Raw genomic sequence first — 13,408 nt, 5'->3', positions numbered from 1 at the left:
AACATTTCAAGTCCAATGATCCTTCTCTTTAAAATGCTTCCATTACAAGCATATCCCAAGGAGAAGATGGTTGGACCGAGGACACTACCCTGAGGAACTCCTGCAAAGATGTTCTGGAGCTGAGATGATTGACCTCCTACAATCATGATCATCTTCTTGTGTATCAGGTAGGACTCCAACCACCAGAGTGTTTGCCCCCTGATACCCATTGATTCCAGTTTGGTACACTGTCAAATGCAGCCTTGATATCAAGGGCTGTCACTCTCTCGCCTCTGTTCTGTAATTCAGCTCTCTTGTCCATGTTTGAACCAAGGCTGTAACGAGGTCAGGAGCTGAGTGGCCCTGGCAGAACCCAAACTGGGTGCCACTGAGCAGGTGCTGCTTGATAGCACTGTTGATGACACCTTCCATCACTTTACTGATTGGCAGTAGACTGGGGCAGTATTGCCAGGTTGGATTTGTCGTGCTTGTTATGTACAGGACATACTTGGGCAATTTTCCACATTGGGGCGATACCGGTGTTGTAACTGCACTGGAACAGCTTGGCTAAGGGAGCGGCAAGTTCTGGAGCACAAGTCTTCAGTACTATTGACAGAATGTTGTCAAGGCCCGTAGTCTTTGCAGTATCCAGTGTCTCCAACTGCTTCTTGATATCATGTGGAGTGGATTGAATTGGTTGAAGACTGATCTGTAATGCTGGGCACCACTGGAGGAGGCGCAGATGGATCGTCCACTCGGCACTTCTGGCTGAAGATTGCTGCGAGCGCTTCAGCTTTACCTTTTTGCACTGATGTGCTGGGCTCTTGCATCACCTGAGGATGGGGATATTTGTGGAGCCTCCTCCCAGTGAGTTGTCTAATTGTCCACCATCATTCACGACTGGAATTGGCAGGACTGCAGAGCTTAGATCTGATCCGGTGGTCGTGGGATCGCTTAGCTCGATCACTTGCAGCTATTGCTGTATGGCGTGCAAGTAGTACTGTTTGGTGGCCTCACCAGGTTGATAGCTCATCTTCAGCTGTGCCTGGTGCTGCTTGTCGCATGCCCTCCTGCACTCTGCATTGAACTAGGGTTGATTCCCTGGCTCAATGGTAATGGTTGAGTGCGGGACATGCCGGGCCATGAGGTTACAGATTGTGATGGAGAACAATTCTGCTGTTGATGGCCCATAGTGCCTCATGGATGTCCAGTCTTGAGTTGCTAGATCTGCGAAGTCTGTCCCATTTTAGCATGGTGATAGTAGTGCCACGCAACACGATAGCGGTCATTAACCTAACTTATTCCAGTGCAGACGTTTCATATAATCCTCATTGAAATGCATCATAACTCAATTTTGGTGGAAAAAATCCTTCCTTTCATCCAAGTTATTAACCAAGGTTGTTAACTGTTGAGGTGACTATGCTGATATTCAGTGTACCCTGGTTACAGTTTGCAAGTAAAGGTTTTTTAATCCCAACTGTTTCCCATATTAGTCAATTCATTACCTATAGTTGACACTTGTGTATGTAGTCTGCATACAGGTGCAACTCCTTTTCTCTTGGCAGCAAACTTTCTTTTGTGGTATCTTTTATCAAATGGCTTTCATGTTACCTCCTACTGGTTCTCTTGCATTAGGCCTGCTTATCCATTCACATCGCTTTTTGCCTAACTTTTTTTAAACCTCTAAATCAACATCATAACCTTTCTCATGTCAAGCACCACAGGATGTTTATCAGCATTCTGTCTATTGAGGACAGCGCCACATGAGATATTGAGATAGCTGACATGCTGTTTCAAACAAATTGACTGAAGGAGTAGTGAGGCCAACAAGTGCAGGATGCTAGAGGGGAAATGAGCATGGCTGAAGGCCCTGTTGCATAGTAACACCAAACTTTGGTTTTTACTTTGTCCTATCACTGATTTCCCTCAAATAGTAAAGCCTGTTTTATTGACTTTGAACTAAGCAATCCTTCAGCTTTTTTGCTTCTTGGTGTGCATCACATTTTTAACACTTTTTTTTAACCTCCCCTTCTAGATTCCGCATTGTTGGAAAGAACTACCGAACTTGTACAATTAGGGGCTGGGATGGACAGGTTCCAACATGTGAAAGTAAGTTAGTAGCTTAAAATTGCAGGATGGTTGCTTTGGTTTTTCTGCACCAAATAATTGAATAATACTAAGCAAATACCATAGATGGAAAATTGACTAGATGTTAGCATTAGCTTTTTTAAATAAACTCCAGCATAGCTAGGAAAAGCATGACTCTTGATTTGTCACTGTATAAACCTGTGACGTGTAATGACTGGGGGTAACAAGGTGTAGAGCTGGATGAACGCAGCAGGCCAAGCAGCATCAGAGGAGCAGGAAGGCTGACATTTCGGGCCTAGACCCTTCAGGCTGGTTTCCATTCCATGAATCAAGCTGCTACTTTTGAGCGGTCACTTAGTTTCTATCATGGACTTCCTTCAGCAAGAGGGAAAAGTAAGGAAGCAATCTTGATCATGAATGTCCAAGATAATTTGTGTGGTACAAGAAACAACATTTTTTTCCAATATTAAAAGAGCATACTAGCATTAATGCTACTGTGCTGGCAATTAGTGAACTATGCCTCTCGAATTTAGAAGCTACACATGAAACCTGATGCATTTTAATGTACAAAAGCTGTCTCTGAATTCCGTCCTAAGCCACCGACAAAACGTCACTGCTGTGGATCTGAGATAGTAGGAACTCCAGATGCTGGAGAATCCGAGACAACAAGGTGCAGGGCTGGATGAACACAGCAGGCCAAGCAGTATCATAGGAGCAGAAAGGCTGACATTATGATACTGCTTGGCCTGCTGTGTTCATCCAGCCCTGCACCTTGTTATCACTGCTGTGGAGTTGTGCTGTAGAATTTGAGGTTGCAAGCAAAAGTGAGCATTGGCTAGACTTGCAATTTTTTTTGGTCAACTTGAGTTTTGTTAAACACTCATTCAAATTATCTTTAAGCATGATATTTTATCTCTGAACAACAAATTTTTATACTAGTATTGAGATTGCTAAATTGATTTAAATTGGGCAAGAATGGTGAAAATGGACAGTGTTGGGCAATAGAATAACTGCAAGATATCTTGCAGTTAATATTAGGAATTGTTGTTATGTGTTAGTCTATCTTAGCTGTTAACTTTGATTATTCTAAAATGTTGCATAAGCTTTCACCTGAGATTTGTTTTGATTGTCCTGTTTATGATTGAGCAGAATGCAATTGACTTGTATCTAATAATCTCCAACTCTGATTTTAAAATAGCATCCCCAAAAACAGCTGGTGTTTCTGACTCCTCCCAATCCTGCTGCCAGTGTGCCGTATGTCTGATGTGCCTAAAAACTGCTTGTTTGGCTGTTAAGTCAGCAGAGGTGGGGTAGAGAGTGGGAATAACAGTTTGTATCAGTCAGGCAGTATGCTTTGTCATGAGGCATTTATTTGACAGTCTTCTAACTTCACTCTTCCCTAGTTGTCCAGTGTCCTGATCCTCCACATATTGCTAATGGGACAGTTTCATCATCTGACAGTGACTCCTGGCCATATGGAAGTATAGCAAGATATTCATGTCTTGGGAATTATTCACTAATTGGTGAAGAAACCATCACCTGTACAGTGACTGGGCAATGGGATAAGGATCCACCAAGATGTCAAGGTACAGAATTATACTTCAGAATTTTTTAGGGAAAAATGACTGCAATCCAAGCTTGTACATAATGGGATTTGATTGTCTAGCTGTGCAAGCAGATTCTGGTGTAATCACTCGCTACATTACTAGTAATGCTGTGGTTGTTTCTAAAAATACAATCCCTGGTAGTGGTTTTTCTTGTTCATGATAAGCATTCCCACAAACAATCCCTCTGCCCACCGCAGCGCTCAGGTGGAGCCAGGATTATCGCATACACAATTCACAGTGCTACTAATTGGGCATTCCATTTTCTACTTTGATCAAGGTATGGTGTTTCCTGTCCAGTGTAACTTCCTTCCAACCCACTCCTCCAGTATGGACCAAGTCTCTTGCCATTTATGTCACATTGACTGTTGCATTAGCATAGTGGTGTTGATGGGGGGGGAAATAGCTGAAAGCATTGATTGATAGATTCCTTACTCTATAACAAGTGGAATGTGTTCACTTTCCACAATTTAATCATCCCAGGATATATGTCCTGATCTATATTTAGCCACGAACACAGTTAACTGCAACATCCTCCCTTGAATGCAATGCTCCTTGTCCAGCTAAGTGGTACAACATTGTGCTGTTTCCACAATTGTTACTAACTGCACTTGGAGGCAATTGAATTGCCTCCCTTCCTGGACTATCACTGTTCCAGTACCAAGTAAGGATCTGTTGTTGGCCCCTTCAACATCGCATCTACCTGTTCATCTTTGGCAGCATCTGATGACAGTATCCATGTTTGTTGTAGTTGGTTGGCTTGCCAAGCTGGTTTGTTGTTCCAGAGACATTTCATTACTCTGCTGGGTAACTTCAGTGCAGCCTCTGGTTTGAAGCGCTGTTGTGTTTTCCCGCCTGTCATTTAAACTTTGGTGTCTGTTGAGCTGGGTTACCTCCCTTCTGGTTTCCCTTCACAGTGGAGTGTGTGTATATATAGAGTCTCGCTCTGTGTTTGATGGCCTTCGTGGAGAACCAGGCTTCTGGGAGTTTCTGTGCTCTTCTCTGCTTCGCCTGTCCCAGGATCCTGGTGTTATCCCACTTGAGCTGGTGGTTTTCCTTATCTATGTGGATGGACATGACTGAGTATTGGTCGTGTCTTTTTTGTTGCTAGTTGATGTTTGTGTACTGATTTTGTCAAATGTAATGTTCATCGCAGTCTATGCAGGGAATCTTGCATATGACATTGGTCCTGTCCATAGTGGGCCTTTGGTTCAGGGTAGCAGTTGGTCTGGGTTTGTGTGCTACTCTGATGCCCAGTGGTCATGGGAGTCTTGTCAGTTCAAATGTGTTCTTGATGTAAGGTAGTGAGTGTGTCTGGGTGTGCAGTATCTTCCTGGTGTTTGTGTAATAGGCATCTTCTGACCTAGTTTTTCAGGTATCTGTCGTCTTTTGAATACTTTGAAAGAGGTACTCTGCTTTTTGTAGCACACAAACCCACATCAACCCTATGCCAACTGCTAACCCAAACCAAAGACCCGCCATCCACGATGGACAAAACCAATGTCGTATACAAGATTCCCTGCATAGACTGTGACAAACATTAGACAGGAAGGAAATTAGCCACAACAGTACACAAACATCAACTGGCAACAAAAAGACACGACCAATACTCCCTCACCTGCATCCACATGGATGAGGAAGACCACCAGTTCAAGTGGGACAACACCAGGATCCTGGGACCAGCAAAGCAGAGACCAGCACGGGAGTTCCTAGAAGCCTGGTTCTCTTCTAAGAAGGCCATCAACAAACGGAGGTAGACCCTATATATACACCCCACTGTGAAGGGAAACTGGAAGTGAGGTAATCCAGCTCAAGGGACATCTGAGTTGAAATACCAGGTGAGAAAACACCACAGCACACTATCGGAGGCTGCATTGATGTTACCCAATGAAACATCTGCAGAATAATGAACCAGCTCAGCGAGCCAACCAACCACAACTTCCACAATCCGAGCTACAAATCTACTGTAACCTTTAGACAATCCATATTTATACTGATTGCACCTGACTCGACACATTCTGTCTGTAAGTCAGAAGTCAATGAGATTAAGTAAGCAGTAAACAAAAGAATTGAATTAAGTATGGGTGTTGGGGGTCATTTGAGGAGGAGAGAATGAGCTGTTTTATAAATAGTAGAAACCCAACAGTGCAGAAGGAGGGCATTTGGCCTGTTGAGTCTACACTGACCCTGCAAAGAACATCCCACCCAGATCCACCTCCATGTTTAGCAGGCCAATCTACCTAATCTGCACGACTTCGACTTCTGACAGGAAGCCGGAGCACCTAGAGGAAATGCATCCAGACAGAACACGTACACTCCGTACAGTTGCCCAAGGCTGGAATTGAACTCTGGTCCCTGGCACTGAGGCAGCAATACTAACCACTGCTGCTTTTGAATCCCTTGATTCAATGAAATATTCAAGTCTAGTTATCACTGAAAACACAGGCAATTTGTACTGTTTTTTTGATTAAATCTAGAATGGTTATGACATGTTATGGCTCTCTTCATCCTATTCTCGCTTTATCCTTAAAACCTGAATATGTACACAAGATTTGCTTATGGAGATTTGCGGTGTTTGATCTGTTGATGTTGCCAAAATGGAAGGTAAATGACTTATTGGTATGTATGCCTCAAAATGCATCCGAGCTTTAGACCAGGGTTTTACAATGCAGCAGTTAGACCACCCTCCAATATTGTCGCAGTTTGCTCTATTTTAAAATAGACCTGTCTGCATTCCCTGAGGCAGATGCTTCTAATTTTAGGTTCCTCGGAATCCAGTTATTGAAAAGTTTCAGGAATCAAATTTGCGTACACTGTATTTGAGCATAATCCCTTATTGAAGTGTATGAATTTACTGCAGTTCTTAGCTCAGTTTAGATTGTTCAAACACTTTGCAAGTTTGTTTGTTTTTTCTTCATGACCTCACTGTTTGAAGGAGATTTCAAGAGTGAAACTTGCATGATTTGGCAAATGTTTTAAGATGTTAGTTATCACATGAATGTGGAAAGCTACCAGCTGATTCTCTTGCTGAGATTTGCTGTGTTGAGTTACTATGTTGCATACACTGTACTTGGACATATTTTTTCCGCATTGCAAGTAGAGCAGTGAGAACCATTACATATTTTAAAGAATGAGTTGTGGACGGATCAGAAGTTTGTCTTGCAATTCAGAAACGAGGAAGGGAAAGCTCTCCACTTCACAGCTGACATGTGCATTAGTTTGGGATCTGAAATGAGATGAACCTTAAGACAACCAAGTAAATGGCTGTAAATATTGGAGGTTCTGATTTGTGTAAAATAAGCTGAACAAGGCAAAGCTGCTGTGCAAGATTAAGCATCAATGTGCATCTTGTGCTGATCTGCATGATTTTGACTTCAAGAATCGCTATTTATTGTCTTGTCTCTTGACGACAGAGGGTAACACTCCTCCTCCTCCTTTTGACTCTTTCCTTCTTTCTTTCCCACCCTCCACAAAAAAAACACGTTTTAACATCATAGGTACAGAAGATCCTCAAACTCACTTTGCTCTTTTGATTCGACAGTTGTGCGATGTAATCGTCCTAAAGTGCCTGCAAATGGAAAAATGGTGGCAGGCTTTAAGAAAACGTACACGTATCTGGACACTATCACTTATGGATGCAACAAAGGTTTTAAAATGTTTGGCGGAAGTGTCATTGAATGTCGTGAAAATAACACATTTGTACCTCCTCCACCGACCTGTGAACGTGAGTAAGCGCTTTGTGAGTTTGACAATGAACCAGAAAAATCTTGGAAGCTTTCCTCCAATCTATTTAAAACCAATCCTCTGGGTTTATTGTTTTTAGACTATACATTTGTAAAAACTGTTTGGTTAAAACATTGATCACTGTTTTGGTTTACCAAACTTTTCCTACGGCAGTTAGATTAGTTGTCTGGCAATTTTCCTATCCGAATGGTCAGAACATCCCCACTTTCTGCATAATTAACCAAGTTGATCTAAGAAACTTGTAAGTGCCTTGTGGCATTGGAATGTTTCTATGGAAATATGAATAGGAATATGACTTGAGACCCACTTCTGTTCCAGAATGAATAAGCATTTGGGGATATGCTTTGTTGTCACTCCTCAAAGAATGATTTAAAGGCACTGCAGAAGTTGCCTCTTTACATTTTTCTGTCACTGCCCCATGGAACTTTCTATTTAGTTATTCATGTGATGTGAGCGTCCCTGTCTGGGTCAGCATTTACTGCCCATCTCTAGTTGCCCTGAAAGCCTGTAAGTAGCCCCAAATTTTGTTCAGAAGAGTGAGCGTTTTTGACCCTGCAGTTTGCCAATTCCTTCAACATAGTTTTCCAAGTCAGAATTTTCTGCTTGGAATAAATCTTGAAGGAAGAAATCGAGATCGAATTGGAGAGTGAAGTGCAAAGCCGTACACTTCCATTCTTCCTACCTAATGACGACTACCTCTGTCAATATTTAGGTTGCATGTGAGTGAATTTGATCTTGGAACTGATCATAAGGAAGATGGAGCAATTATTACTAGTCGTCACTAAGTAATAGCTCACCCTTAGGACTGAGCAAACTGAGTGAGTGGCAGGCTGCAGCTGGCCAAGAACCAAAAAAAGACTTCAGATAGTAGGAACTGCAGATGCTGGAGAATCTGAGACAGCAAGGTGTAGAGCTGGATGAACACAGCAGGCCAAGCGGTATCAGAGGAGCAGGAAGGCTGACGTTTCGCGCCTTGACCCTCCTTCAGAAAAACCTTTCTTCCTGAAGAAGGGTCTAGGCCTGCTGTGTTCATCCAGCTCTATACAAAAAAAGATTGAACTGCACTGGGGGTTTTGCAAGCACATGACTAGGAAGAGAAAGATCCCATGCTTCTGCCTAACTTTCATTGCGTCATCCAATGAAGCATTTCTTCTACTCCTACTCCTAGTGTCAGTAAGAAACTTTGTTTTTTTTTTGATTTTTCACAATTTTGAAAACTGCCAGTTCCACTGGAAGCCTCAAAGTCTTTCCGAGCGAGTGCTCTGAGAAAAGACATTCTGGCCTTCTGGTCCTACTTTCTAGTTTAAAGTTCAGTCAGGTCTTGATCACATTGGACCAAAATTTCTATGTATTTATGGGGATTTGCTAAGTTTAGATAAACACCTTGCTCCATGTGCAGATGACTAGATCAGATTAAATTAGCCAACTAACTGGCCTGAGGCTGTACTCCATGTTAATTGTTGCCTCAACACCTTGTTCTCTTTCTATGTAATGTTAGAATTATCCTGTCTGTTTTATTCCCTGTGAATACCTGCAAAACCCTTGGGTTTTGTGTTTTGTTGCTCTTTAAAATCAAGTTTTTAAAGTTTGCTATTAAAGCACTTCCATTGGACAGTCACAATCCTTATGATTTTTGGTTCTTGATTTGGATTTGAATTGGTTTCTTTCTCGAGGGGTTCTCTTACAAAGGTGGCCAAACTTGAAATCCACAAACTTGAGACTGGGGAGAAAATTGATGTACAACGTGAAAAGATCTGAAACTCTTAGCATATTTTGAGGGTGATCTTCTACATTAGTGCACTGGAAAAGTCAGATGAGTCACTAAAAGGAAGACTTGTTGAATTTTTAAAAGCTGTTTCTTATTTTTCCCTTTTTGAAGGTGACTGTGGAAAACCTCCTGTTCTGAAAAATGGCTCAGCAGTTAATTCTCCGACTACCTTTCCTGTGGGCACAAATATTACTTATAGGTGTGATACAGGATATGCATTTCAGGAAGGAGGTTCAAAACGTATTACCTGCAGGAAAGATGGAACTTGGTCTCCCCTTCATGCTGTCTGTGAACGTAAGTAATGAGCAATTTTATTTTCTCCTTCCATTAGCTTTGTCACTGCATTTTGGCAGTTCTTTCTTGTAAGAAATGACGACTTGTTCTGGAGTATGTTTTAAATAGGGACATGTCACAAATAATTGTTCTTTGTGTGGGAGTTGCGTGATGGCAAGTGCTTCACATTTCCTGAAGTGTTGTTGTGCCACCTTGACTGCATCTACATGGGCAGTCCAGGAAAGGTAGTTGGTTATCATCACTCCGAGGAACTTGGAACTTGGTGCTCTCCACCCTGTCAACTTCTTCGGTTCCGTTAGATTTGTAGATGGGGGTGCACTCCTCCTCCTTTCTTTGAAGTCAATGATCAGTTCTTTAGTTTCTTCTGCTGTTGAGAGAGAGGGGTTTTTTTTTTTGTTGCACCATGTCACCAAGCCCTCTATGTTCCATCTGTATTTTGACATTGTTGTTGGATATCCATCCCACTGGTGGTGTCATCAGCAAACTCTGTAGATGGTGTTTGTTTGGAATTTCGCAACAGTTGTGAGTGTACAGGGAGTAAGGTAGGGGGCTGAGGACGACTCCTTGGTGCGGCTACAGTGTTGTTATTGTAGAGGAGGTGCAGTTACCTATCGTCACTGATTCTGACCCATATGCTGCAAAGGTGAGGATCCAGTTGCAGAGGGTGGGGCCGAGACCAAGGTCACAGAATTTTGAGATCCGTCTGGGGGAGATAATGGTGTTGAACGTGGAACTACAGTCAGAGCAGGAGTCTGACATAGTTGTCTTTGTCCAGATGATCCAGGGATGAGTGCCGGGCTAGGAATATGGCATCAGTTGTGGACCCAATTATGTTGATGGGCAGGGTGGGAGATTGGAGTTGATATGGGCCGTGACCAGCCTCTTGAAGCCCTTCATGTGCTTTCTTAGGTATGGGAATGATGGTCTTGAAGCAGGTGGCTGAAAGGAGGGACAGATTGAAGATGGATACCTCCTGCCGGTTGGCCTTAACAGGATCTGAATGAATGGCTGGGGAAACCATCCGGGCCTGTCACTTTCCTTGTGTTGAATCCCCGGAAGACTGATCAGATGCCTGCAGCTGTGCCTGAGGCTGTAGGGGCAGGCATCACCTGAGGCATATCTTGCTTGCAAAAGAAACCACCTCCAGCAAGCAGGAAGGTGAATAGAAATGTCTCTCTCCCACTCTTCTCTCTGGAGGCAAAGATAATTTTTAAACTTAATGGTTTTCCCTTTTCTTCCACCTTGCCTTTTTTGTTCTGAGTGAAGTCCACTTTTTTCTTGTGACTCACCAGTCGTTGGGGTGAAAACCAAAGCTTAGTTTACTCGCTTTCAAATCCAACATTTTTTTTGTATTTTTTTTTTTCCCAACAATACCCATGCAAGCAATAGGGAAAGTGTGAATTGGGAACTTCTTTGAGGGGAAATGTATGGCTGCAAATTCACATGAATTGGAATCCAGCAAGTCCTATGTCCAATCCATGTTGGCTATTCTTGCATTATGCAGTTTCTAGAAGCTAGGATGCAGTTGGGTGTTTTTCAAGGTATAAGAATTTGATTCCTGTGTATTAAGAATTATTCACTTTCTTTCCCAATGAATAATAGTACAAGAGATTGACATTAGAGGCATGCTGCAACTGAGATTGGGAAAGCTGGTTTTCTGTTTTAAAATGTAGGTAGATTGGAACTGCTGGCATTAAAGTCTGAACTCTCCAATCATGTGACCTGGTTGCAGAATGTGGTGCCTGTCTATTCAAAATCACATTTGTGAACAGGTTGATTTGAGAAAAATCTAGATGACGACCATTGTGGGACTGTTTGTGGTATAGCAAAACTGGTGATTCCCTTTATCGTTATGATTTTGGAGAGGAAAGTCTGTGCCATTGTCTGTTGCTGTATTTCTAGTGCCCCTGCAATTGTGTGCAATTCGACATGTGATGGATTGGTGCTGTGTACTAAACATTTCTGGCTGATTCAAGATATTTGTCAACTTGCAGATTCTGTAGTCAATAGCAATATTAAGTCCAGCATGTTGTGCTGTATGACTCTAAGGCACACTTTTTTTTTAATTTTTGCTAAGGTTAACTTTTTTAGGAAACTGAACAACTTTAGGTTCTCCCATGATTTGGGAATGTTGAGTTGGTGATGCAAGTAGATTCCTTGTTCCTGCTGATGCCATGTGGAGGTCAAAATGTGGACCAAGCAATTCATCCAATTACGATTGCTCGTGAGCTGAGCAGTCTGTTGAAGGGGACTAGTGTGGGTGATGGCTCAATGGCAGTCATGTTTAGTTGTAGAAAACCAATAACTCTTCTGGCTTTTGTATTCTCAGCATTCGAACTTCTGCTCTTTACAGTTGTCTAATTTGAATTGTGGTTGGAAATGCTGAATTCATCTTGTCCTGAGATGTAGTGAGCCTGTGGAATTCTCTACAGGAGAAGGTTGTGGAAGACAATTGTTGGCTTTCAATGTTTTGATTTTAAAGGTATCCAGGGAAGAAAGCAGAATTATAGCATTGAGAGGATCAGCCATCACTTTTTTTTGTATTGAATGACAAAGCATTTGTGAAGCATTGAGTAGCCTGCTTCCCGTCCCCCTCATTCCTGTTTCTCGAATACTGCATTGCAATCTTTTGTAAAGTGAGCTGTATGAAAACTTTTCCCCGTTCATGCTCTCTTGCAAGTCTTTCTCAGATATTGTTTGAGCAATAGACTTTATATGCACCTGAGACTTATTTTTAATTGTGTTCTACCATGGCCTGGAGGAAACAAATTGATTGAAGTAAAAACTGGATCCTTCCCCTCAGCTTGGATTAATCGGTCAAACGTACACAGTGCAGAATTGTTAGGCTTGGATTAAGTAAATCTGGGGCATTATCAGACAACATTTTCTGCAATGCAAATTAAAAAATTTTGTCCAGTGGCATTCTTGAATTGCAGTAATCTATTGTCTGAAAAGCCTTGTACTTGAAGCTCTTCTGAATTGTATTTTAAACCCTATTGGCTAATGTGATTATATTTTAACTTTCTTCTTTCTCCCTCTAGCAATCAACTGTGGCAATCCTGGAGAGATTTTGAATGGATATTATAATGTATCAGATACCACTTTTGGAAATAAAGCTTATTTTTATTGCGATAAAGGGTAAGTGTTCGAGCCCTGTGGTGGAAAAAATTATTATTATTGCAGTTGAGTTGGGGCCATCCATTATCTATCTGTATCTTTCACCATTTATCAATGGCTAAAGAGACCATTGGTGAATTCCTGTAGTGTCTGAAAAGGTTTGCTGCTCTATAGTTGGTTTTGTCCCACTGTTGTAATTTTTTTGCAAAGTATGGTCATGTATTTTGTCTCCAACTGGATTGAGGGATTGAATCCCATCAATTAGAAACTTCAACTGTTTAAAAGGAAATACAAAAATCACTGGACTCAGAATTGAAATATGATGCTATGCTTGTTCCTTAACAGGCTTGGTTCAATTGAATGGTTGTATGATTTGAAGATACCTGACTCCTTGTGCTGACCAAAATCCGGATTAGTACCATCATTCAGTGTTCTGCAATTAATAATAACACGACTGATTTTTGGTTATGGCTCTGACTCCCCTTTTTCCTATCTATCTTTTTTTTGTGTGTGATCATCAAAAATCCCTCTAACTTGGGCTTGACTATGTTAAATGACAGAGCTTCAAATCATCTCTCAGCTAGAGAACTTCAAAAACTGAAGTCCCTTAAGACAGAATGAAGAAATTTCTTTGGCATCTCTCCTATTGAGACCCCTCAAATTTCTATGCTTCAGTAGGTCATACATTTGTTGGTTTTTTTGAACCAAGTTTCAACTTGACTGTTGCCCGTGAGACTTCCTTTCTGAGGAATCGGTCAAATGAGCTGCCTCTAAATTGAACACAACCTGTGGATGCTGGAAATCTGAAATGGTG

At 41.8% G+C, this 13,408-nt stretch overlaps 1 protein-coding gene across 2 annotated transcripts; it reads left to right on the top strand.

The window, feature by feature from the left end:
- The first annotated feature begins 63 nt into the window (after nt 1-63).
- Nucleotides 64-13,009, top strand: LOC125481867 (zona pellucida sperm-binding protein 3 receptor-like). 2 transcript variants are annotated; one of them, XM_048593794.1, is made up of 7 exons: nt 64-167; nt 2,015-2,088; nt 3,471-3,653; nt 7,213-7,395; nt 9,295-9,477; nt 12,519-12,615; nt 12,940-13,009. In XM_048593794.1, exons 1-7 carry the CDS (start codon nt 145-147, stop codon nt 12,992-12,994), a joined length of 798 nt encoding a protein of 265 aa, XP_048449751.1. In that variant the 5' UTR covers nt 64-144; the 3' UTR covers nt 12,995-13,009. The 2 variants fall into 2 exon arrangements, with proteins under 2 accessions (XP_048449751.1, XP_048449752.1); XM_048593795.1 differs by having other exon boundaries at nt 71-167; nt 2,015-2,092.
- The last annotated feature ends 399 nt before the right edge of the window (nt 13,010-13,408 follow it).

This window comes from Rhincodon typus, unplaced genomic scaffold (genome assembly GCF_021869965.1).
Source record: "Rhincodon typus isolate 14 unplaced genomic scaffold, sRhiTyp1.1 hic_rhity00003961, whole genome shotgun sequence".
NCBI lineage: Eukaryota > Metazoa > Chordata > Chondrichthyes > Orectolobiformes > Rhincodontidae > Rhincodon > Rhincodon typus.
The sequence above is the reverse complement of the archived record's forward strand: the minus strand, read 5'-3'. Positions and strand labels throughout refer to the sequence as shown.